General features: G+C 35.2%; 3 protein-coding genes and 1 long non-coding RNA gene across 9 annotated transcripts; 2 read left to right on the top strand and 2 right to left on the bottom strand.

Moving 5' to 3' along the window:
• Window positions 1–3405: 3405 nt before the first annotated feature.
• On the bottom strand, window positions 3406–5411 carry LOC109857134. 2 transcript variants are annotated; one of them, XR_002250458.1, is made up of 3 exons: window positions 5334–5411; window positions 5072–5215; window positions 3406–4978 (listed from the first exon to the last, which is right to left on the bottom strand). It is a non-coding gene; the product is annotated as an uncharacterized LOC109857134 (long non-coding RNA). The 2 variants fall into 2 exon arrangements; XR_002250457.1 differs by having other exon boundaries at window positions 3406–4965.
• Window positions 5412–5546: 135 nt separating this feature from the next.
• On the top strand, window positions 5547–12830 carry LOC109857133 (protein grindelwald). Of its 2 annotated transcripts, none has more exons than XM_020433162.1 (4): window positions 5547–5776; window positions 8645–8704; window positions 9571–9725; window positions 10018–12830. In XM_020433162.1, exons 1-4 carry the CDS (start codon window positions 5563–5565, stop codon window positions 10300–10302), a joined length of 714 nt encoding a protein of 237 aa, XP_020288751.1. In that variant the 5' UTR covers window positions 5547–5562; the 3' UTR covers window positions 10303–12830. The 2 variants fall into 2 exon arrangements, with proteins under 2 accessions (XP_020288751.1, XP_020288750.1); XM_020433161.1 differs by having other exon boundaries at window positions 10015–12830.
• A 1292-nt stretch (window positions 12831–14122) lies between these two features.
• Window positions 14123–19334, top strand: LOC109857135 (sodium-coupled monocarboxylate transporter 1-like). The gene is made up of 13 exons (XM_020433164.1): window positions 14123–14431; window positions 14894–15118; window positions 15776–15935; window positions 16083–16148; window positions 16291–16410; window positions 16506–16660; window positions 16767–16907; window positions 16969–17077; window positions 17201–17310; window positions 17422–17605; window positions 17719–17805; window positions 18210–18391; window positions 18464–19334. The coding sequence occupies exons 2-13, from the start codon at window positions 14928–14930 to the stop codon at window positions 18738–18740; spliced, it is 1782 nt and encodes a 593-aa protein (XP_020288753.1). The 5' UTR covers window positions 14123–14431; window positions 14894–14927; the 3' UTR covers window positions 18741–19334.
• A 98-nt stretch (window positions 19335–19432) lies between these two features.
• On the bottom strand, window positions 19433–22023 carry LOC109857136 (cell differentiation protein RCD1 homolog). 4 transcript variants are annotated; one of them, XM_020433165.1, is made up of 4 exons: window positions 21615–22023; window positions 20938–21290; window positions 20459–20853; window positions 19433–20381 (listed from the first exon to the last, which is right to left on the bottom strand). In XM_020433165.1, exons 2-4 carry the CDS (start codon window positions 21262–21264, stop codon window positions 20180–20182), a joined length of 924 nt encoding a protein of 307 aa, XP_020288754.1. In that variant the 5' UTR covers window positions 21265–21290; window positions 21615–22023; the 3' UTR covers window positions 19433–20179. The 4 variants fall into 4 exon arrangements, with proteins under 4 accessions (XP_020288754.1, XP_020288755.1, XP_020288756.1 ...); XM_020433166.1 differs by having other exon boundaries at window positions 21734–22023; XM_020433167.1 differs by having other exon boundaries at window positions 21751–22023.
• Window positions 22024–22329: the final 306 nt, after the last annotated feature.

Below are 22329 nucleotides of genomic sequence, written 5' to 3'. Positions count from 1 at the left end.
CCGACGAGATACTCGCAGTCGTGATCCGTTCCGCTAGAAGGGACAGCACCAAATGGTTCGACATATCGACCTCCTCCTACTCGACAAAAACGCCTCCTCAAATCAATCCTCTTGTGTGCGCAATAAATAAAACTCGTTTCCTCCGAAACAACAATATTAATCTGCAATAATAATGTTAGCACCGTAGCGCCGCGAATACGCGAGAGTCATTGTTATATCTTTGTATGAACATTTAATACGCAATAAATATGTATGTCGTCATCCCGCATCTTGCGGTACTAATGTTAACTAACGCCTCATAGCTCATAGATAATTCATTTTGTACCACGCAATCCCCGTCACATTCTCCTTTTTTATCCTTTATCGATTTTTATTATCTCGCCGAATGCGCTTGTATTTCGCTATTTGATCTTTTGCTCGCGTCTCGACACGTGGCTGGTCATCAACGGTGTCGGTCGCGCGAGTCTCTCGCGGCAATCGGACGGTGCGAGTCGCCGCGGCGAGTGCGCGCGCGCAAAGCTGGCAACAGGTAAACGGCAGGTACGAGAGAAAAAAAGAAGCGAATGAGTCGCGCAGGAGGAGGAGGCGGAGGAATGGGTGAGAGCGCGAGGAGGACAGGTGCGCCAATTGGTGGGGACAAAATGGCTCTCTCTCCGACTTCTCAAAGAGGTGGGAGCCTTTGAAGAACCCGAGAAACTCTGTTGCCGTCTGGTTTGTGGTGCGCTCGATCGACAGTCAAGCGCGGCAGGTCGTATCGACGGTGCGCGGTTTCTGTTGCCTCGTGTACAAATTCGCAACGACGACGTGGTTTGGTGCATGTGTGTGCTCGTTCGCAATTTCCTCGCGATGCAAGAGTCCGACGACGTCGTCGGGGTGAACCGCACGTGATCGTGCGTGGGTGCGTGCGCGCGCGAAGCCGATTGCGCTTCACGAATGACCTCGGTAAGCGAATAATTCATTTAGTTTTTTTTCTCAATTCTCTCTATATTGATTGAATAAGAAAAACTGTTCTGTGTAAAATTATCTTCAAATATTAAGAACAGATAAATACTTTTTCTTATTTAGTTGAATTGCGAAATTGAGTGAGAGATCTCTCCTTTTTTATTTTAGAGCATCTCCGAAAGTTTAAACTGTATATTCCTAAGATCAGATAAAAAAGATTATTACATAAACAGACAATGATTCCAAAAGTCAGATTTTAATATCGTCTCGACATTTATACAGCGATTGCTTCCGATTTTGCGCGTACGTGATTGCGACTATTCTTACATCGGATTTATCGTTGTCATTAGACGCGCGAGAATCCGATTACCGAGCTCGAATCGAATTAGAGTCGATTGACAGTAAATGAAAGCAAAGCGCACATGTTAAAAGAACGCGGAATATGCGCGCGCGAGTAACCGGACGACGCTACAAGAAGGATTTCGCGGAGACTTCAACGATCGCAGTTACATAGATAAAGACGCGCGTAGACTTGACGGCGCGTCCGGTTTATTTGTCGCATCGTCGATTCTTCTTTTCTTTACTACGTTATATCGATCGATCTATTTCTTGGAAATACCTTATATGGTTAGAGTTTATGCGATGCACACGGGAATGTTACTACAAACTTTAGTTTTTAAAGAAGTTTTGCTTCTAATTCAGAAGTGATCTTTATTTCATTCGAGTAACGTCGTTCGACTGATCTCAAGTATTGAAAAATAATATATATTTTTACAATATTCATATAATATAATATATTTATATATCCTTATATTAAGATAGGTTAATTTTAAGCAGTATAAAAGATTTCAAAAATTCCGAGTTTATCAAATGCAAAAACACATTACGAGAGCTATTACATCTAAATGTACGTACGAAGAAATGACTCGAAACAAAAGTCGAAAAGATGTTGATTTCTCTGTTTCTGTTTTAGTATTTCCTTTGTATACTGTGCGTTTTTTTCTTTAGAAATTCATATCACTAGTTTAAAATATCTTCCGGATAATACACAATGTATTCGTTATCAGATTTTTTCTCAAACTCAGTAAATACATTGTAACACAAGTTTGCTCGGACAAGGACAAGTAAATGGAGCGCGACGTTAGATCGTACAATTCCGTTGCAATCGTGTAGAAAATCCGTGAAAAACCGATACTTGAAGTACCGAGTGTTTAGAGTTTATGAGAACTTAATTAGTAATTTATTGCCCAGTAGTATTAGTAACTAATTGTTCTCTTCATTCGTTTTGTCTTGACTCACGCGCTGATTATCGTGAAGATAGGAAACGCGGGATATATTGTAATTGGAACTGTGCAAACGCGCGGTTTTCTTCGAGACCGATCGCTGTCGCAGCATTCGCGATGTTTCGTCATAAGGAAGATGATCGCGCGTGTGACGCGATTTCTCTTGCAACAATTCATTCTGACGTAAAGTACGTGACTACAAGGCCGCATATTGCACGAAAGCGTTATCAATGCGCGAGATGTTACAAGAAACGAGATATCGAGTGTACGTGGATATGAGTCAGTTTCTAATTAAAATAATCGTGCCTGCACGCTTTGACTGACAGACGCAGTTCGCTATTTGCGGATTACGTAAAACACGCTGACTCTTCGATTGGCGATTATCTTTAAATCGCTTGTTTGTGTGTGACCCACAGCGACTATAGTAAACTCTGAACACAAAATTGATAATCCAGGAGATTACAAAATTAATTTTTGAGTTAGGCGATTCGGTTTGAAAAATTTTATATTATTTATTTCTTATGTACATGTGTATAAGATTTAAAAAGCTATTAAAAAAACTTACATTAATAAATAGTTTGATTGTTTTACATGTCAACTATTGTGTCCAACCTATTATTAATTACGCTACGCAAACATCGCGCTATTCAATGTTTGATAAACTCACTTCGATTCGTGATTCATTCCTTCGACCGGAGTTGCAGTTCGAACACAATATCTCGACGGACGGCGCGTCGTCGGTTCAGCGTTCGCCATGCGTAAAAGCCTCTTCGTGAACCAGTCGGGCAACATTCCTGTGCCCCAACAGGCACGTCCTACCTACCTTTTCGACTTCTACTCGGACTTTCCTTAGCGAACGTTGTCAGAAGCCGCTCGTCGAATGCGATACAGTTAGTAACACTTTCCGTTATCGCAGAGGAAAAAGCGGACTCGACATTCCACTGCTTAATGAAAAGTAGACATGCGAGCCCACACGTATCAGTACGGCGCAATAAACAGCCGTTTGGAAAGAAAAACATGAGAATAAATAACGAAGTGATATAATGAGCTGCAATTTTTTCACGTAAATTAAAGTTCTAAAAATTTGTAAAATTAAAATAATTTGCAATATATTTGTCATATCAAACTATTGCTTTGCAAACTTCGCGCGACGACTATTCGAAGCCTGTATTACTCGTTCCTATTCAAATTCCAGTTATTACCACATCAGGCAACACCCTGAAGCATTGTACGCCTCTGTACGTATTGTGTTTGCATTCGGTACCAGGTGTACTACAACGTTCGCTGGTACACGAAGCGAATTGCAACGATGTGTTGCATCCGCGTGAGTAAAGTTTTTGCATGCTTCGCGGAAAACACATAATATCCGGTAACTGAATAAGCGTGGCGATGCGCCTTAAAGACGCGCGATTTAATCATTGTAATAAACGTAACGTAAAAAAGAGCACGTAGAACCGTGTATCATCCGTGACAATGACTGAAAAAATAATACTGTGTGTGTTACAATTCGCAAAAATAACATCAACATTAATGTTATAATAATATATTTATTGAAGAGAAGGATCTCAAGCGTTGAGTTGAGAATGTGAATTTAAAACAATTCAATGCACATAAATGTAAGAATTACAAAACTTGTGATTGAAAAATTTTCTTCTGAAAGTATTGCTTGAAAGTGCGAGACGATAAGAAGATTAGATCGAGATGTTTCAGGCATAAAAAAGGACATAATTCAATATTTCTTCGATCGAAAACACGGGTTGTTGTCACGAACAATTTTCCTACGCCTATGTACGTGAAGGTACATAGGAAATGGCACGAAGCAACCATTTACCTCGCTGGTTGATAGGAGGAATGAGTCATACAAACGCGATACGACACGTCCCTGAGAATATTAGTGCCTCATTATCCATCTCATATGTATTTTATTTCGAAAACGAACTTTTTTTCTACACGCGTATGTTCTTCCTTTTATCTATTACATTGTTTTTTTAATTCATTAGGTACGCGAGCTTACCGCATCAGCCTTATAAAACACAAATCATATGCAAAAAGACCAATACGACTTACGGTATGGAATTATCTCAAGATAATAAACTGAAAATTTATGTAAATAAATATGAATCAAATTTTGTCGATATATAGTGAGATGATATTTTCAATTTTCACCGAGATCTTCTTCAGTTACAAGTTTAAATTCATAAATATTGATTGTGTGACAAAGTGAAAGTCGACTATGATACGACATAGCGATGTCTATTGATTCGAACATGTTTGCGCTCGCGAAGGACAAAAATTGATTTTCGTGTAGAAGCAACGTTCCTGAATTGCTAAATGCTCTGTAGCGCTTTATAAATTCATAAATGTCTCTTACAATTTCTATATTCGCACATTATACATAAATATCAGCAATAATTGTAGGATGTAATATTTGTTTATATTATACCAGAGAATATATATTTCTCTGCTTGCGCGAATTTCACGTATCGGAAATATATAAAGCTGTTTTAAGAACGAAACGCGCAAACTGTGAGTTTATAAAATAAAATTGTTCGCTACGTGACAATAAAACGAGGCCGTCAGTAATAGTCGAGGCGAAAGTATCTCCGCTGTTGCGCGATACCGGAGGCCATTTTGATGCATCCATCTCACGCCCGCGTGTGCGTTAACACAGGTGTTTCGAGCGTACAGGTGATGTCTGGCACTTCACAGGCACGACGCATCTCTGACACCGCAACGTTGCCTAAATAAATAAACTACATTTCATTGTACAAAAACTTTCCTGCGATCGAAATTTTTAAATTATGTGATAAATTTAATTTTTAAATTGAGTGATCTTAAATTCTTACCTAAATTAAATGACGATGTCACGGTGATGCTCTTGATATCGAAATGACGAATTATTTATTCGATAACAATCCTCTTTATTAGCTTGCGATCTCTTGTAACTAATATATTTTTTACTTGTGTTCTTGACAATAAATCTCAGAAAGCTAATACATTAGACAAAATAAATATTCATAAATTAGTTCTTTATTGTTATATAAATAAATGTATAAAAATTACATGTGTGTTTAGCGAAGCGAGGCATGGAGCCTTGTCAAAGTATACCTTTCGAGTACCATCGAGGATCGCTTCGAGCGTCGATCGTGGATTGTGAGCGGGTCACGATCGTGCCCTAAATCTGTGATTCGAGACGCAGGAGAAGAGGGAGAACGGCAAAAAAGAAATTACGAAAAGACGAGCGAAAAAAGAGAGACGGTCGAACCGGTTGGCGAATTCGACGAAGCATTGATCAACCATTGCCTTCGATGTTTTCTGATGAAACCGTAAACACAGAATGACGTTGTTGGTGATATCAGTCGTTAGTTTATCCGTCTTTGTCAGCGTTTCGCTCGCCGATTTTGATCCCCGGGGTGTCAAATGCGGAGAATTGCGATGCAACATCACGGAGTACTGCAGTCCTTTTGATCAACACTGCAGACCCTGCGCTGTCGTCTGCGATGTCAACAGTCACAATTATCAGCCGGAAGAGTGCGCGAAGGACTGTCAAGGTGAGCCATCAATAATATAGTAAACAGGAAATTTAAAGAATTTCGTGAAATTTAAAGAATTATGTTTAAAAAAGAAAGAGAAAGAGTACTCAGAAGCTAGCGCAAGTCGTGCGCGGCGCCTATCACGTGACCTTAGCAACAGGAGAGCGAGCTCTTTGGTCTATGCGAGTGACTCAACTCGGCTATCGCATCCTATAAACAAATAATAGAAGAAAAGAGCCTTTAGCCTTTTCATCTAGCATTTCTTTTCGAGGCACAGGTTCGAAACACAGTGCATTCACTCACTTTTACGGAAGTTTCTTTTGATAATCAGTCGATTTTTTGAAATGCGAGAAGTGCGAGACATGTCAGCGACACGGTTGCATCCACCTATAGCAGTGACGTGGTGCAAGGCACGGACCCACTTGAGTTAAAAATTTCTGATAACAAAATTTTACCTTGGATATATAAATATGATAGGTTTACATCATTTTTTTATATTTCACCATCATCGCAACATAGTTTATTAATATTTTTTTATTAAAAATGAACGTTTGGCATAAGTTGACTGAAATAAGACGAAATTAGATGTCACACATTAATATGCGCGTGAAATCCTCGTTTCGCGCGTTATCTCAACGAAGTATAACATTTTTAAAAGTCATTATAAACTTTTTACATTAAAATATCATCTATGTTCTATGTATGTTTAAAAAAAACTTATTTAATATAAGCGTTTATAAAAGTCATTTATAAAAATTTTATTTTTTATAAATAAATAATGATTATTAATGTTTTTAATAAGTAGTTACATGTAAAAGATGTTATTATTATACCAAATATTACATACTATTGCGTACATCTTGTTTTTTTAATAATTTGTTTTGGATATTACTTTGTGCTCCGGTCTCTCCTATCTACTTTGCAAAGTATGTAGAAGATATGTCTCTTTAACGCGCTCCAACGTTTATATGTTGTGCCACGTATTTTGCAAACTCGAATTTACAACCCAATCACCTTCTATTCGGGACCACGTCCCGGATACACCGTCCGGTTGTTCCGGTTTCTCGTTTTCACGCGAACGACGCGCATACTGGAAACCGGATAATGCAGTACCGTGCCATCGTTCAACCACCGTCGAGCGCGAGTAGAGTCGACCAACACGGGGTTCTCAGGTCCGTTGACTTTGCACCTGACTGTCCCTACCGACTTCCCACACGCGAACGCGGTTGATGAGTCATCCAGCTTCTTTTCTTCCTCCCTGCCGTTCTCCTGCGCCGTTCTTTTTCTTTCGGCTTGTTTCGTCTCCTTCTCTCATCGTTCTTTTTTTCCATTCTTTCCTATTTGAGATTCAACACTGGTTCTGCGGCAAAAAGACGGGGGAATAGGGGATATCATATTCATTGCTCCGACAGGTAAGAGAAACCACAACTTCGCTCTTCGCGACGCACGAAGAATGAAATCTTCCCGCTTGAATATCAAAGGATGCTTCGCCACGTGACGGGAGAGGGAGACGTAATGTTGTAGCTGCGAAGTTGCTCGCGTGGAGTTCCGTCGAGTTCTACACATGGGTTCTCCATTGAGAGTCCTCCTCGTTACGGGTGTCCGGTTACGTTTTGTCGGTAAACTCGGTTCAACCTTATGTACAAATTTCACATTAGGGGAGAACTTGTTGACTCTGCGTGCCGGTGAACGTTTTAGTAAAACTGTCCCGAGTGAAAAAAGTTCGATATTAGAGACAGAAACTACTCTTTTCACCCCTTGTCGTTATGTAAAAGTAATCGAGAGATTTGGTACGATGAATAAGGATCAAATTTTATATCTTGTAACAAGGTACTCTACTTTTTCTTTTCAAAATCGCATTTTTATATAACACACATATAGGAAGATACATAAATGAAATTTGAATATTGTAGCGTACCTAATATTTGAATTATACGTAATATCTGTGGGATAATTTGTTTATTTAAGTACGATCCGCAAAATACATTTTAATAAAATATGCTGAAGTATTATAAAAACCAACATATTTTCGAAATTACATAAATAAAGCTGAATTATTCGGAGTGATTTGTGGTGAGATGTAAACTTCTGTCTATCTCGTCCCGCTCGGTTGAGCGCTCGCAAATCGATTCTACTCATGATCCCTATTCAGGACTAGGATTGCTTGCCTCCCTCGGTTTGGAACGGGGTCACCTCCTCGCATTTACAATCACGATAAGGACACACGATTATACGCGTGCCCACGTGCCGCAGGTAAAGCAACCGTCGTAGGTCGGAATTGTTTGCGCCGGAGTTGCTATCGCAACCGACCTTAACGCAGGCGCGCGCGAGAACCTGCACCTTTGTCAGGTAGATCGTTGACCTCCAATAAGAATAAGTGAAAAGAAGAACTGCTAGAAGAGACACACTTGATATGTGCTAATGGCAGTGAAATCGATTTCGCGTAAACCACAATCAATTTTATGTAACGCAGATTTCCTCAATGTAAAGACGTGTTAATAGCAATTATAATGTGTGTTACGTCGCAACTAACTCGTCTCGCTCGAACTGCAATTGATTTGACTTTCATTATACGAACAATAAGATTTCCCTCTCTCACGCAACTGGCATGTAATAATAACGGCATACAATAAAACGGTTACGGTTGGAAAATCTTCACGTTCTGTAGCGTGTCGCTACAGAATGGTTACATTTTTCGTAACGCTTTCTAAGTATGTATACGTATTTTATAAACTTGAAGTATGTATTAACAAAACCTACTATTTGTTGTAGTTGTTGAAAATGTTTAAGCGTTTCTTGAGACAAGTTTAAAAATTATTGTATATAAATATATATGCGGAACGCGGATTAAAATTAATTGTCGCCGATTGCCTCTTCTGATTTCAGTTTATCTTCAAGATCAGCGCTACATGCATCGCATGGATCCACAGTATTACGATCTTAAAGGTGAGTGAGTTTTAAGGTGTGAATTAAATATGCGCATACTTTTACCATGAAGTGCCGCACACACATAAGAGAAATCGGATAAGTCAGAGATTTCAACGACAAATCTCACGCAAACGATTATACGCTTTATAATTTCTACGTGACTATTGCTTAATATCGCGAAGAACGTCACTACTATTTCTTGCTGATCTCACAGTTATTTTTATCATAAAAATGTAAATCCATAGGTGTGTAGCACAAATATTCTTTTTTATGTATATAATGTAAAGATATATTTTTCAGAAAAATATTTTAGTTCAATTGTGTTTTCTAATACAATAAGTTTTGGTACCAAACTACTATAATTTGTACAAATATATAAATTGTACTATTAGAAATTGTAATATAAAAATTATTTCCAGATATTTTAGTAGTTATTGTGTTTGGTTGAATTATATAAAAAGCTAATATTTACAATGTTCTTTTTTTAAGATAAGAGATATATTAATTCAGAACGTAACCTGCAAGTTATAGCAGAACGGATGTTACATAGGAATGTTTATATCTTTTGAAATTAACGATATTATATGAGCACAAAATAGTTGATGATACATCTTAATCACTTCCTAATTTTTTTGATTTTTTTAAATTTTATTCTTTCTGCAAACATATATGAAACAAAAAGTTGCGCGCAAAATACGTGTCGTAATGTGCTTCGTAACAATATATATTTTAAAATGTACACACATATATTTCTAATTACTATGTTTTTATAACACGTTTTGATATATTATTAATGATTGATTTTTTGTGGAAACAATACACATTAAATAATCATTTTTAGTACCCTTGAATGTCTTCATTTATAAGTTGTTATTTTATTACAGAGGAAGTAGAGAGACTTAAGATCAGATTCACGATTATAACTACGTTGATCTGCATCTTGCTACTAGGAATGTTTTATCTATTGGGAAGAACTTTAATACAATGGGAAAAGATCCAAAACACCTTGCGAGCTTTATTCACACGGAAACTTGTAAAGGTAAAATGTGAGAACGATTCTTTCCAAGTTCACATAATTCTTAACGTAATAGTTTTCTATTAAAGTTTTTTAATAAAATTCACTTTATAAAAGACAAAATAAATAGTAACAAAAAAAAATATATAAAGTCGCACAAAAATGATTAAAAAACAATTTTGTACCTTGTCTCTTTTTGTGTTTTCAAATACAAAACAAGTATTTTTGACAGAGATTTACTTAAGCGTTTCTGGCATATGCTATTTGCGACAAAGTATTACGAGAACTTTTTGAACGTAATATTTTATTTCAGCAGGCAGCCAACAAGAACAAAGTGCAAGACGATGTCGAGGCCAATGTGAATAAACAAAACGGTCTTAAGTTGAGTATACCAAGCATAAGTGCCACAGTGGAGTCAGAATCTAAGAGCTCTGAGAACAGCAAGGGAAACAATAGCTCACCAAATACTACGAGTACTACTCTCTCGCGACGATGTGCCAGCGAGGATAAAACTCTCGATTTTTCTTACGATAATCCGGCAATGACACCGAGTCCGGAAGCGGCGCAAATGAGAATCAAAGCTCGCGAAAGCTCATTTTGAAGTATTTCAGATTTCGAATATTTAACATCGGTTAGGGCGCATATAATTCTTCTCGACTTTGAAAAAATATCAAAGACAATTAATTGTCTGAAGAGAAATATATTTGTTCGTTCTGCAAAAGCACAAGATGTGCAATTTGGAGTTTATCTGCAGAATGAGATAGAAGCGTTTCGTGTGATGACATTCGGTTTTTGTAAGAAACAAGTATTTGATCAGAAATTGTCTGTAAGGAAAAAAAAAATTGTTTTGTCGGAATATTGAATAATTCGTGTAATCCTGACAGGAAAATGAAATAAGGATGTGGCAAAGTGCACATATAAAGTATGACGTGGCTATTTTGTCTAATTTTATGAATGAAATGCGTTGTAAGATGTATCAATGTTTTTATAAACGATTTTTCGAATTGTCTTAGTAATATATATTTTGATAACGAACGATTGAAAAATCGTCAGATTCAATATCTTCGTCTTTCTTAAATATAACGTGCACAATTCTTACTACTTTTACGGGCGATATTCATAGTCGATTGTTATTCCATGAATAACCACAATTTTATTCATGATTATTATAGTTACTCACAGAGTCCATGTTGTTTCTCACTAATTTCTGAATCATTAAAAGCTAAATCATAACCTGAATGATTTGCTGTTAATGATACTTTCAGAATATATGCATACAAGATATATGAGTGATGCTTTCGATCTTGTATTGATTACGTTTTGAGACATAAAAATAATATTGGACAAAAAAAAACTCTATTTACATTGTTTCTGATTATGGAATTATAAATATCATCTTAAATAACAAGTTACTTGTATACATATATAATAAAGTAAGTTTGGAGTGGCTCGTGAACACACGTATCACGCCTCCGCGTACCGTGCGGCTGTGTGACTTAATTATGTAATGATTAACGCGACGCGTTCGCGCGACATAGATATAGACGCGAACACGATGCAATCCCGTCGATTTAATGTTCTTGCTCTTAAACTGCTGTCGTCGTAGCAATGTTGCAACATATCCTCCAACGTGTGTAGCTCCAACATATATGCACAATCATCCAATATAAAAAAGTAAAAACGTCTTTAAATTCATTTTTTCGTTTATTTTTAAAATTGACGTTTGTACGAATTACTTTTAATTCTTTATCCTAAAACTAAATACAAAGTACATTAATAAGTACATTTTTATTTTTTAAGTCTTATTTCGCGCAGGACTTTTTGACACTTCTCATCTTTTCGTCAAATCTGTTTTTCTTGATATCAAATAAAAATTCAAAATTGCAAAGTCCAAAGATATATATCTGTAAAATTTTACTAGAACGTTTTTCTTTAATGATGATTGCTGCTTTGCTAAAATGATATTAATAGCCGGAATTTAAGATCGATGATTATTCATTAGCATTTGTATTATATATCTCTCGTCTTCATGTAAACCTTTAGGAATAAGTATATAGAAGTAAGTATCTTAAGAATTGCATCTCCTTATCAGCCATTCCGTCCATGAAAGGCCTTCTGAGCAAACGTGCGCGTGTAAGACGGCGCACTTTGCATAGGTCAGTGACGTTGCACGCGAGAACGAAGGAAGATCGATAATAATTTTACCTCAAGCGCCACAATGTTGTTAAAAGTCGTAAGCAATTTTAAATAAGTTTTAAATAGGTTTGATTAAAGACACAATTAAAACGAAACTAGTTTTTCAAACATAAATATTATATAAATATCATTAATTTTGGGATAAAAAAATACGCATTTGATACGTAAAAGTTTAAAAACTGATATTCTAGAAATTATTTATAATTTGCTCAAAATAAGCACGCTCAAAGCGTGTAATACTGTGCTCACTGCAAAAATATTTTGTAAAATATATTGTTCTATTTTTATTAATTAAGAGGTGAATATGTCCAACTCTTCTAATGCTCAATTTCGACAAGAATATAGTGGGAAAATTGCTCAAAATTATCAATTACATTTACTAACTAGTACAAAAAATTACTTATTTTAGTTCAAAATTTTTTCTCGATGTTAACAGAAAAAAATAGAAATTGATTTCATGTTTTCTTCGTTCCGCAGTATAACCACTGACCTTAGATGTAATCATTTACATATCAGTGCATTCATTTTTAACGATTAGCGAAGTAGTAACGATACTACAGCACATTTCTCACCTTAGCTAGTTGATCACCTTCAAGGGTGGATCTCAACGTCTTCCAGAAACGAAGATATTAATTTTGCCCAGAGGCAGCTAACTATAATCTTAAACTTTTGAGTCCAATTGTAAATATGACGAATAGTGTTATTTTTAATTACGCGTTACCGGATTTCTTGTTTAACAAAGAAGTCAAGCGAAAAGATATTTCTTACAATTTGCTCGCAAATGTTACCGGACTTACAAGTCAATACGAAAAAAGTAAGCGCAACTTAATATCTTAATGTTTTACACTTGTCACCTGTTTGAACTTTTCTGTTTTTAATGTACTTAATAATATATTGTATTTAACAATTTCAATATTTTATTGTAACATTAAAATATATTTATATATATTCTATTTTAGTGATTAAAGGAAATATTATTACTATCATAATTTTAACATGTTCGAAATTTTTGACAATGTAAAATATATTACAACGTTAAGTTTTAAAGAGGAGCATATAAATGAATCTGTCAGTGTATGTTTTTTTGTCAAAAGACTTACACTGTTATCATTTACTGTCATATTATTGTATTAATATCAATGTGATTAGAATAGTGCCTTTTCCAACGTAATGTAAGGTGCGATTAACACAAAAGATATCAATTTTATCTTTTTGACAGAAATTTTTTTCAAAGATGAAATATATTTGCAACGAAATTTTACAGAGTCTCCATATGTTCGTATACAAAAAATATTTTACATATGCGCACATTAAAAATGCTTCTTTCAAGAAACATTTCTTGCATCGGCAATTCAGACAAGTCCATTTAGTTTATTAATTTATTAATTCAGCCACTACATTACATCACAATATCTAAATAAAATGAGACTTCACTTTAGTCGTGAAACTAAAGAAGTCGATTAAAATATCATTAAACTTTGTCAATAACATTATGTATTTGTCAATACATAAATGCGACGATTTATTAAGTTTGTATGTAGACATTGTAAGTGTGCGAAATATTTACTTAATATATCCTATTGTTAAGGAAAACCGCAATAATATACATTGTACATTTTGTCGAGATATATTAGTTATTGAAACATGTTTATACTTCAAGAGCGAATATTTTACCGTTGTTACATTGTAACGCTCTAACTGAAAAAATAGATATCTACACACACCGTTTGTAATTTTACTTTTATAATATATACATATATATGCTGTAATTTTTTATGGGAACTATGAATACCTTTATTATAATTTGTATATTTCTGATAAGCTCATAGAAATACATTTATATAAGATATGTTTTATACAAAATATAAAACATTATATTTTCTCTGAGCGGCAGCGACTTTATTTCTTGTAAATAAATGAATAAATATATATATATATATACATACATATATACATATATGCGATAAATATGAAGTAAAATTTACTTACTCCGTATCACCTACAACTTCTACCATTTTCTTTCAAGTTCCATTAGAACAAAATATTTCTATAATTTTTTTTTTTAATTCCATTACAACAAACCTACCTAAGGTCTATCGGCCGTGTCACGTCTGTATAAAGTATCATTACGGAAGGCGGTGGTCGAGGGCGATGTGGAGCAAACGACAGCGGAGAATCCGCAATTATTCAATCGTGATTCGTGGAGTCGCGTTTAACGCATCGCTCTTTCACCGCCACAGACGTTTCGTAGAGCGCGCAGAAGAAGAAGCGACGCATCCGTAATCTCGTCGCTGCATCATTCCCGCGATCTCGAAATCTCGGTTTTATCGCGAGATCAAAAGTGTCGCAACGACGCGCGTAAATTTCGCGAACACATTCGTGATTTCAATCACTTTGACATCCGTGATTTCCCGATTTTCCGTTAACGCGATTTTTCAAAAGAAGTTGCCATCTAAAGTTCAAACACATATTTGATTCTTCAACTTTACAGAGTGCAACGGTATTCGTGAAAAAATGTTTCTACATCTATAAAAGTATAATCTTTGAAGTGAATAAATGTGGAATAACTGTTTATGTGTTCTCCGAATTAATTGTCTTGTAGAAAGACTGATATTACGCAAAATACATGCTACTTTTTGAACATTTTAGAAAAATAAATATCTTCGGAACAATAAAATTCTTCTATAAATAGTTTAATGCGGATTCAACGCTCGCTATATTTCTGTAGGATGTTGAAAAACTCGAGAATAACATATTTATACGACGAGATAAAAAATATTTGTGCATGTGGTGTGCAAATTTATTACATTCATCTCATTTACTAATTTATATACAGATTTATAAATTCAAGTTTATTAAATTATTGAATATCACACACACACACAGAGATATATTATAATAATATGTTAATATAAGCGCACCACAATATATAATGTTCACACACGCAATAATCTTGAAATAAAAAATTAACCAGTTGCCAATATATCTGATTTTAGAATATTTGTGTTTGATATAACAATTTGAAGAGCAATGGATGCAGAAACGCGGCGAACCTTCGACTTGGTCGATTCAATCGTGTTTATCGGATTGCTGGGCATTTCTGCCCTCGTGGGTGTCTATCAGTGTTATGCGTCGAGGAAGAAGACAGACGCGGTTGGAGAATATCTTGTGGGTGGTCAAAAAATGTCTATATTTCCGATCAGCATGTCACTGATAGCAAGGTATAAAAGCTCATAATAGATTGTCAAGTGCTTTATTTTGATTCTTCTTATCGCATACTATCTATAAATATATGTCTAATGGAATTGTATGTAAGATTTTGCAGTCGTTTTTTTATGTGCGTTAAAAAAAATATTTGATGTAAAAATAGATTTGTATGAATTTGAGTCTTAATCTGTTATACAATTGAAAAGTTAATCATATTGGTAGAGGAACTATTCCATTAACCGGAAACATAGGACACGTTAGGTGACATTTGCTTCAATTGACTGTCAAGGCTCACTAGCTAAATTTTTCTACTTATTAATAGCTACAACGTGTAGTTGGATAAGAAAATTCGTTCTAAGTGCACCCCATCTTAGTCATATGCCATTATAACGTTTTATTGACGACTATACTTTCATCTGTATGAATCTTTGTTTCTCAGATGTAAGCGTGTGTTATATATAGCGATGATACAATCGCGCGGTTTTGAACGAATAAATTGTTTGTTATTATATTTTGTGTTTTGTGTGATTAGTATATTTTATTATTTATTTTGATTACTCGATCTCATTTAACAGGAATTGAATAGAAAATTAGTACCGCTTAAATATTTTATGTTGTATAAATGTTACATCATTACGAGTCACTTTACAGACGGTGTCTCAAAATTGCAGCTACGTGTCGGGCATAGCAATGTTGGGATTACCGGCCGAAATGTACGTTTACGGTACGCAATTATGGTGCATCGTGATTGCGGACACTTTTGTATCCGTAACAATGGCAGTCATATATCTACCGGTTTTCTACGGGCTCAGAATTACATCGTCTTACGAGGTATAAATAAATACAAATATATAAATATATAAGTATGTATATGTACTTACGTCTGTATATAACGTATATATGTATATATATGTCTGTATAATGTAAATAAATCTGTGAAAAGAAAAACTCAGAAATCTGTGATATTTTTTCTCGCAGTATCTAGAATTGAGGTTCAATCGAGTGGTCAGACTTATGGGATCCTTTATTTTTATCATCAAGATGGTGAGCTCGTGTTTGATTGTTTATGTTAAATAAGTAAATAAAAAACCTTAAATTAATAAAATCTCATGTCCTCTTATCTGAATATTTTTCGTAACATGTTCAACTGTATATACATACATCGATCTTGCGGGCAATCTTGCAGCTGCTTTACATACCGCTGGTGATATATGTGCCGGCGCTAGCCTTCAATCAGGCGACTGGAATGGATCTCTATACCATCGCCTTACTAGTCTGCGCCGTGTGCATCTTTTACACGACGTTGGTAAGGACAATACTAATTGTCACTAAATAGATATTATAATACGTATTTTTCTTGCTATTTTATTTTATTTACATTATTATTTCTTTTTATTACAGGGAGGCTTGAAGGCGGTTGTCTGGACGGATACTATCCAAACAGTGATGATGTTCGGTGCAGTAATTGCTGTTGCTATACTCGGAACTGCGAGAGTTGGCGGGATAACGGAGGTGTGGAGACGAAACGTCGATAGCGGAAGGATCGAATTCTTTAAGTACAAAATCTTCTCGTATCTTAAAATATCTTTTACGAGTGTTTTATTTAATTCACGAACTATTATAAGTAATTATAGTATTGTTATATTTATATTTTTTAATCAGCATGGATCCAGATCCTACGGTAAGACATACTTTCTGGACCGTGGTGGTTGGTAATTATTTAAATTGGTTGGCCACGTGTTCGGTGAACCAAGCAATGGTACAAAGATGCTTAGCAATGCCAAACTTGAAGAAGTCAAACGTGTAAGAGAAATGTTCTACAAATGCGCTTTGGGACATACCTTGCTTATTTATTTTTTTTTAGAGCGATTATGATAATGGCTGTGGGCATAATCAGTATCGTATCATTGTGTTGCTATACCGGAATTGTTATTTATGCGGCCTTCTATGACTGTGATCCAGTTACAACAAAGGTAGTAAATTCTAGCGTAAAGGAGTAGTCTCCGAATAAAATCTATTCAAATATTTTTGTCAAGTTTTATTTTTTTAAATTGACAAGTATTTTTAATATTAATTTGCAAAGAATTGCGTTTCAGCAAATACGAAAGCCTGATCAGCTTTTACCATACTTTGTGATGGAGTTATCACACGCAATACCGGGTTTGCCAGGACTATTCGTATCTGGCGTGTTCAGCGCAGCATTGAGGTATTTATAAAATATCTCTCTCTCTCGATTGAATTTTCTTTGTGCAATTTAATTTTGGATTTCTGATTATATTCTCCTTGTGATTGTATAATGTCACTCATTGATCTCTAGTACAATGTCGACCGGATTGAATTCAATGTCGGGCGTGATCTATGAAGATATGATCAAACCATGTCTCCGTAGGCCCATCTCCAACATCGGCGCAAGCCGTATAATGAAAGTTACTGTTGTAATAATAGGTATCATTTGTGTAGGCCTCGTCTTCATGGTGGAGAAACTGAGTGGTTTGATTCAGGTAAAACTTTCGCGTTTGCATAAAAACTCGAAATATTGAATCATTCTAGAAGATCAGTACATCATTGTGTGTTCATATTTACTCTTTGAAATCATTATTAATCTCCATTCCAGGCTGGTAAAAGCTTATCGGGAATAACCGCCGGACCTTTGCTGGGAATATTTACGCTAGGCATGTTGTTTCCAATGGCTAATTCTATGGTAAAAAAATAATTGTAAATATAACTATAAAGAGAAAATAGCATATACATATAAGTACAATCGTAGACAAGTTTTATTAAAAGAACAATATCAACTTTTTACTGTTTATACACATTTAATGTCTGAATTACAAATTGTTTTCTTATAAAGATATGTTTATTTACACTTAGAGAATTTAGGGAGATATAAGAATCTTACTACTAATATCAGTCACAGAGATGATATCCCAACATTTCTCGACATTAATTTTGATGACAGATGACATTAGTGATAGTAAAATCAAGAATTTTGCTGACAATTATGATTTTTGAAGACAAAATTGTCTATCTGTCAATAAAATTAAAGTCTAGTCCCTAAGAAGTTTTCGTCACAGTGAAGTTTCTTCTACTGTCTTATTCGAACAGGGAGCACTTGCCGGCGCGTTGATTAGTCTGAACTTGGTCGCTTGGATCTCGTTTGGCACTCAGGCAGCGATTTCCAACGGTTCGATCTACTTCCCGGTGAAACCGGTATCGGTAGAAGGTTGCTCCGAATCGCTGAAGAACACTGCCGGAAACCTCACGACAATCATTGAGACCGCTGTCAAGTATGTTGTGAAAAGCTATGTTGTACCAACTTTCTCATGACGTAACTAAACATTGTCTTAATTTTTTTCCAGAGAGCAACCTTTTTTCTTATACAGAATGTCGTATTTGTGGTACACGTGGGTGGGTTTTTTAACTACTATTTTGATAGGTCTGCTAGTTTCCTGGTTTACAGGCCCATCTAAGTATAGTCGCGCAGACAAGAGACTATTTACACCTGTAATACACGGTTTTTTGTGCTCAAGAGATTCTCAGAAAGCGGTACGCACATTTCACATTTCTCAAACTTTGGAAAAATCTTATTATGAAAAATATGCGATCTTCATTTTGTCGATTGTTTTTTCAGAGTAAAGCTGAAGTTGCAAAAACAAATAACTTGAACAATACGATGCAGACTTCCAAGTGCTAGCAGTAGTCTTTTTTTATCACTTATAGTTAGCGTAAAAATATGTACTCGTATATCTGATTAAGAACATTTATATTATGACGTAATAATATTTCTTATTACGTAATTTATATTATGACTTAATGGTTGATCGTTACAGCGCATTATCATCAAACGATCACAATATAAGCTAAGATTGTTAGACATTTTTTTTATTATACGCGCGAACGCAAACTATAATCTAAGTCTGCGGCACACGATGCCTTCATGATAGATTGCACGCAAGCACCACAATCCGACAATTCTTTCATTTCCAAATCGCGACTGGTAGATGTTCATTCTGATGCTCTCAATACAATCTAGCACGAAAAAAGGCTTCATATGTCGCTTTTTTAATATTTATATATCACTATACAATCTAAATATAATGACACAAATCTAGGTTTAATGAAAAAATTTATCGACACAGTTTAGTGATATATATTGCATATTATCTATTACTTAAAGTTAATTAGACCGATAATAATATACAAAGTAAATAAATGGTATTAGTCCAATTATATAGTATTATTTGTAATGCTTTTGTATGCCAATATGTATACACGTCTTTCTACAATGTAGAATTTACGAAATACTGACCAATCTGACATATGTTACAGACTTTATCAAACTATTCGATATCTAAAGATGAATACACTTATAACACGTGTTAATAAAGTTTATATGAAAAGTCACATTTATACATATTTTAGATCTTATACGAAATTTTTAACGTTTACTCAAATTTTATCTTCAGAGATATTTCGCGTATCAACCCTCTACCAGTGAATAGTGTGGTGGAAAATTATTATTATTGACTCTATGAGATTTAGTTAAAAACATGTGAAAATAAATTTTTTATTAATACCATTACTCAACTTATATGAAAAAAACAAAGTGACACAGAATCCGCTGTCGGAGGGTTAATGTATGTATCGAATATCTCACTAAAACTTTTCTGTACACTGTATAAAATTCCTTATTCATATAAAATTCTTTTGATTGATATCTTATCGTCAAAATTGTGCAGACTACAGTCAAGCATTAAATCTAAAAAAAACTAAACATTGAATTACATCAGAAATATAACTAAGATATATTGATTGAAATAGAACTGACTATAGTTAAAATTTTCAATTTGGCGACCAGTGTCTGTATACTATTTATTACCATTTTATGTACTTTTGAACTCCCAAAGTGTTATGTTGTGTGACGATATACTTATTTAATAATTTTCACAGCACAATTCGTCATTATCATGCACCATTTTACAAAAAGATTTCTAAACGACTTATAAAATATTGTATTTAAAGTTGTTTTTGTGTACAATTCTATATATTCAATGAATATATAGAATTCACAGAACTCAGGAAGTAAGTGGTGACATCCCTATTGTTCGGGGATCTTGTTGACCTGGCTGAGCTGCTGGACAAGGTTGCGGCCCAGTTTCCAGATTTTTGAGTAGCATATTTAACCAATGCTTAGTTGAAGTATCTTCTTGCAAACATGTTGCAAAGGTATTGTCTCTTAACTGATCTGGTAAGCATTGACGCAATGCTAATAATGCTCTAGAATATTAACATTTACATTTAAACTCTGACATTGTTAACATGATATTACATATATACTTACTAAGTTTACTCACCTTGGATTGTCAGACAATCTCAGATAGCATCTTACAACATGCTTAAGTAATCTTGCAGAAGGATCTTTTGCCAATGATAGAACCATTTTTCCCAAAATCATAGCTACATGACTGAACCTATCATAGGTCTGACAAATATACGACAAGCCACTGTCATCCAACAATATCTTTTGTAGTATAAAAGTTGCCACTGTCTTACTTAATTCAGAACCACTTTCCATAATCCGAAGGCAAAGTGGAATAATTTCTGTAGTAAGAAGAAAAGTGATAACTTCTTGTTCATCTGTTTTTACCAGAGCACCAATAACTCCAAGACTAGTAAGTCTCAGGTACTCAAATGGTCGTGTTTTGCTGACAGTATGCAGAAATGGATATAAGAATAATGGAACATGAGCCTATAAAATAAAATAACTATGTAATACAAGATATGTGTAAATATGTAATATCTTCAATAAACATCTATTGCAGTGTGATTTTACCTGTAGAAATGCAGATCTAGTTTCTGGATGACTGGCTACGCACTGCAACAAGGCCAGAGCATTGCAAACACGATTACTTTGATAAGCAGTTAGGGTAGCAGGGTTAATTGCTGGATAGATGTTGATAATCTCTTGTAGAAGAGAAGCAATAGTGCCAAATGAGTGCCACAACATTGGTGCCAGATCAGGGACCACTTCTCTTTTTTTACTCAACTCCAGAAGTGCGTTCTCTCTTGTGTCTGGATTTGAGAGTTCGACTATCCATATGTAGACTTTTTCTCGATCAACACTGGTTTGCATAGAAGCTGGGCTTTGTTGAGAGCTCATCGTATTTTTTTATACAAATCGAATACCTGGATATATATCACAATCCGGTATAACCACTCTTTGTTCGTGTTTAACAATTATATATGTACTTTAATAAACTATATTTAAATATCGAAGTAGTATGTATATCTATATATTGTTACTTATGTAATCAATTATTCGATGAAGTCTCGCATACTAATTATACTTGATAAAAGTAGAAATGTATAGAAATATATGCTTGACATAATAAAACTGCAGTTTTCGACTGTTCGACTTTTCTAATCAAGAGACGTATTTCATTGTCAAACTACAATATATATATATATACATATAAATAAATATATATATGTACACAGCAAGATTCTCACAGACTTCTCCCTAGATTTGAAAGAAAGTAACTGCCATATTGTTGTTGGTTGGCGAATAATTGGTAGTTGCTTTAAAATATAAACTTCAACAAAACAAATAATTTATATTTATATCTAACCTTAATCCTAATCTAACCTAAAATAGCTCCAATACACAAGATGCGACAAAACATTAGTTAATTAACGACTTGTATTTTCGAAATTTTATACTTATATCTATCATATGTTTATTAATGTAATAGATATATAAACTTTTGACAAAAGCAAAACGTTGGAGTGACTACCACGAAATAACGCATTATTTCCAGCGATACCGCACTATTACAGCGTTTTTCACTAGGCCACAATCCGCACCAGAGATGCCAGATCGCGCCGGACAGCATCGAGAGTATCGAAGCGGGGTATCCCCACCGCCTCGATGCTGTCGTACGCATACAAGCGAGAACCGCACACGGGCGCTGTTTTCGCTTGTATGCGTACGAGAGCATCGAAGGCGGTGGGGATACCCCGCTTCGATACTCTCGATGCTGTCCGGCGCGATCTGGCATCTCTGATCCGCACTGAATGCGCACATTGCGCACCAAACACTCGCTCAATGGCAGCAGCACTGTAATGGCTAGTCTACAATGGGAGTAGGCAGCAGTGATGAAAGTTCTGGCAGGCTAGCACCAAGAGCACCGAGGTGGTGGGAGCCACTGGGAATACGCACACAGGC

Source organism: Pseudomyrmex gracilis, unplaced genomic scaffold (genome assembly GCF_002006095.1).
Source record: "Pseudomyrmex gracilis isolate BER0280 unplaced genomic scaffold, ASM200609v1 scaffold_146, whole genome shotgun sequence".
In the NCBI taxonomy this organism is placed as follows: Eukaryota; Metazoa; Arthropoda; class Insecta; order Hymenoptera; family Formicidae; genus Pseudomyrmex; species Pseudomyrmex gracilis.
This window is presented reverse-complemented; position numbering and strand designations above follow the sequence as displayed.

Coding starts and splice junctions, on each gene's coding strand:
- LOC109857135 (XM_020433164.1), top strand. CDS start 14,928: ATGGATGCAGAAACGCGGCGAACCTTCGACTTGGTCGATTCAATCGTG. Junction 16,149..16,290: donor TTATTTTTATCATCAAGATG/GTGAGCTCGTGT, acceptor GCAATCTTGCAG/CTGCTTTACATACCGCTGGT. Junction 17,311..17,421: donor GTGTTCAGCGCAGCATTGAG/GTATTTATAAAA, acceptor ATTGATCTCTAG/TACAATGTCGACCGGATTGA.
- LOC109857136 (XM_020433165.1), bottom strand. CDS start 21,264: ATGAGCTCTCAACAAAGCCCAGCTTCTATGCAAACCAGTGTTGATCGA. Junction 20,854..20,937: donor CTAGATCTGCATTTCTACAG/GTAAAATCACAC, acceptor TTTATTTTATAG/GCTCATGTTCCATTATTCTT. Junction 20,382..20,458: donor AGATTGTCTGACAATCCAAG/GTGAGTAAACTT, acceptor TTAATATTCTAG/AGCATTATTAGCATTGCGTC.
- LOC109857133 (XM_020433161.1), top strand. CDS start 5,563: ATGACGTTGTTGGTGATATCAGTCGTTAGTTTATCCGTCTTTGTCAGC. Junction 5,777..8,644: donor GTGCGCGAAGGACTGTCAAG/GTGAGCCATCAA, acceptor TTCTGATTTCAG/TTTATCTTCAAGATCAGCGC. Junction 8,705..9,570: donor ACAGTATTACGATCTTAAAG/GTGAGTGAGTTT, acceptor ATTTTATTACAG/AGGAAGTAGAGAGACTTAAG.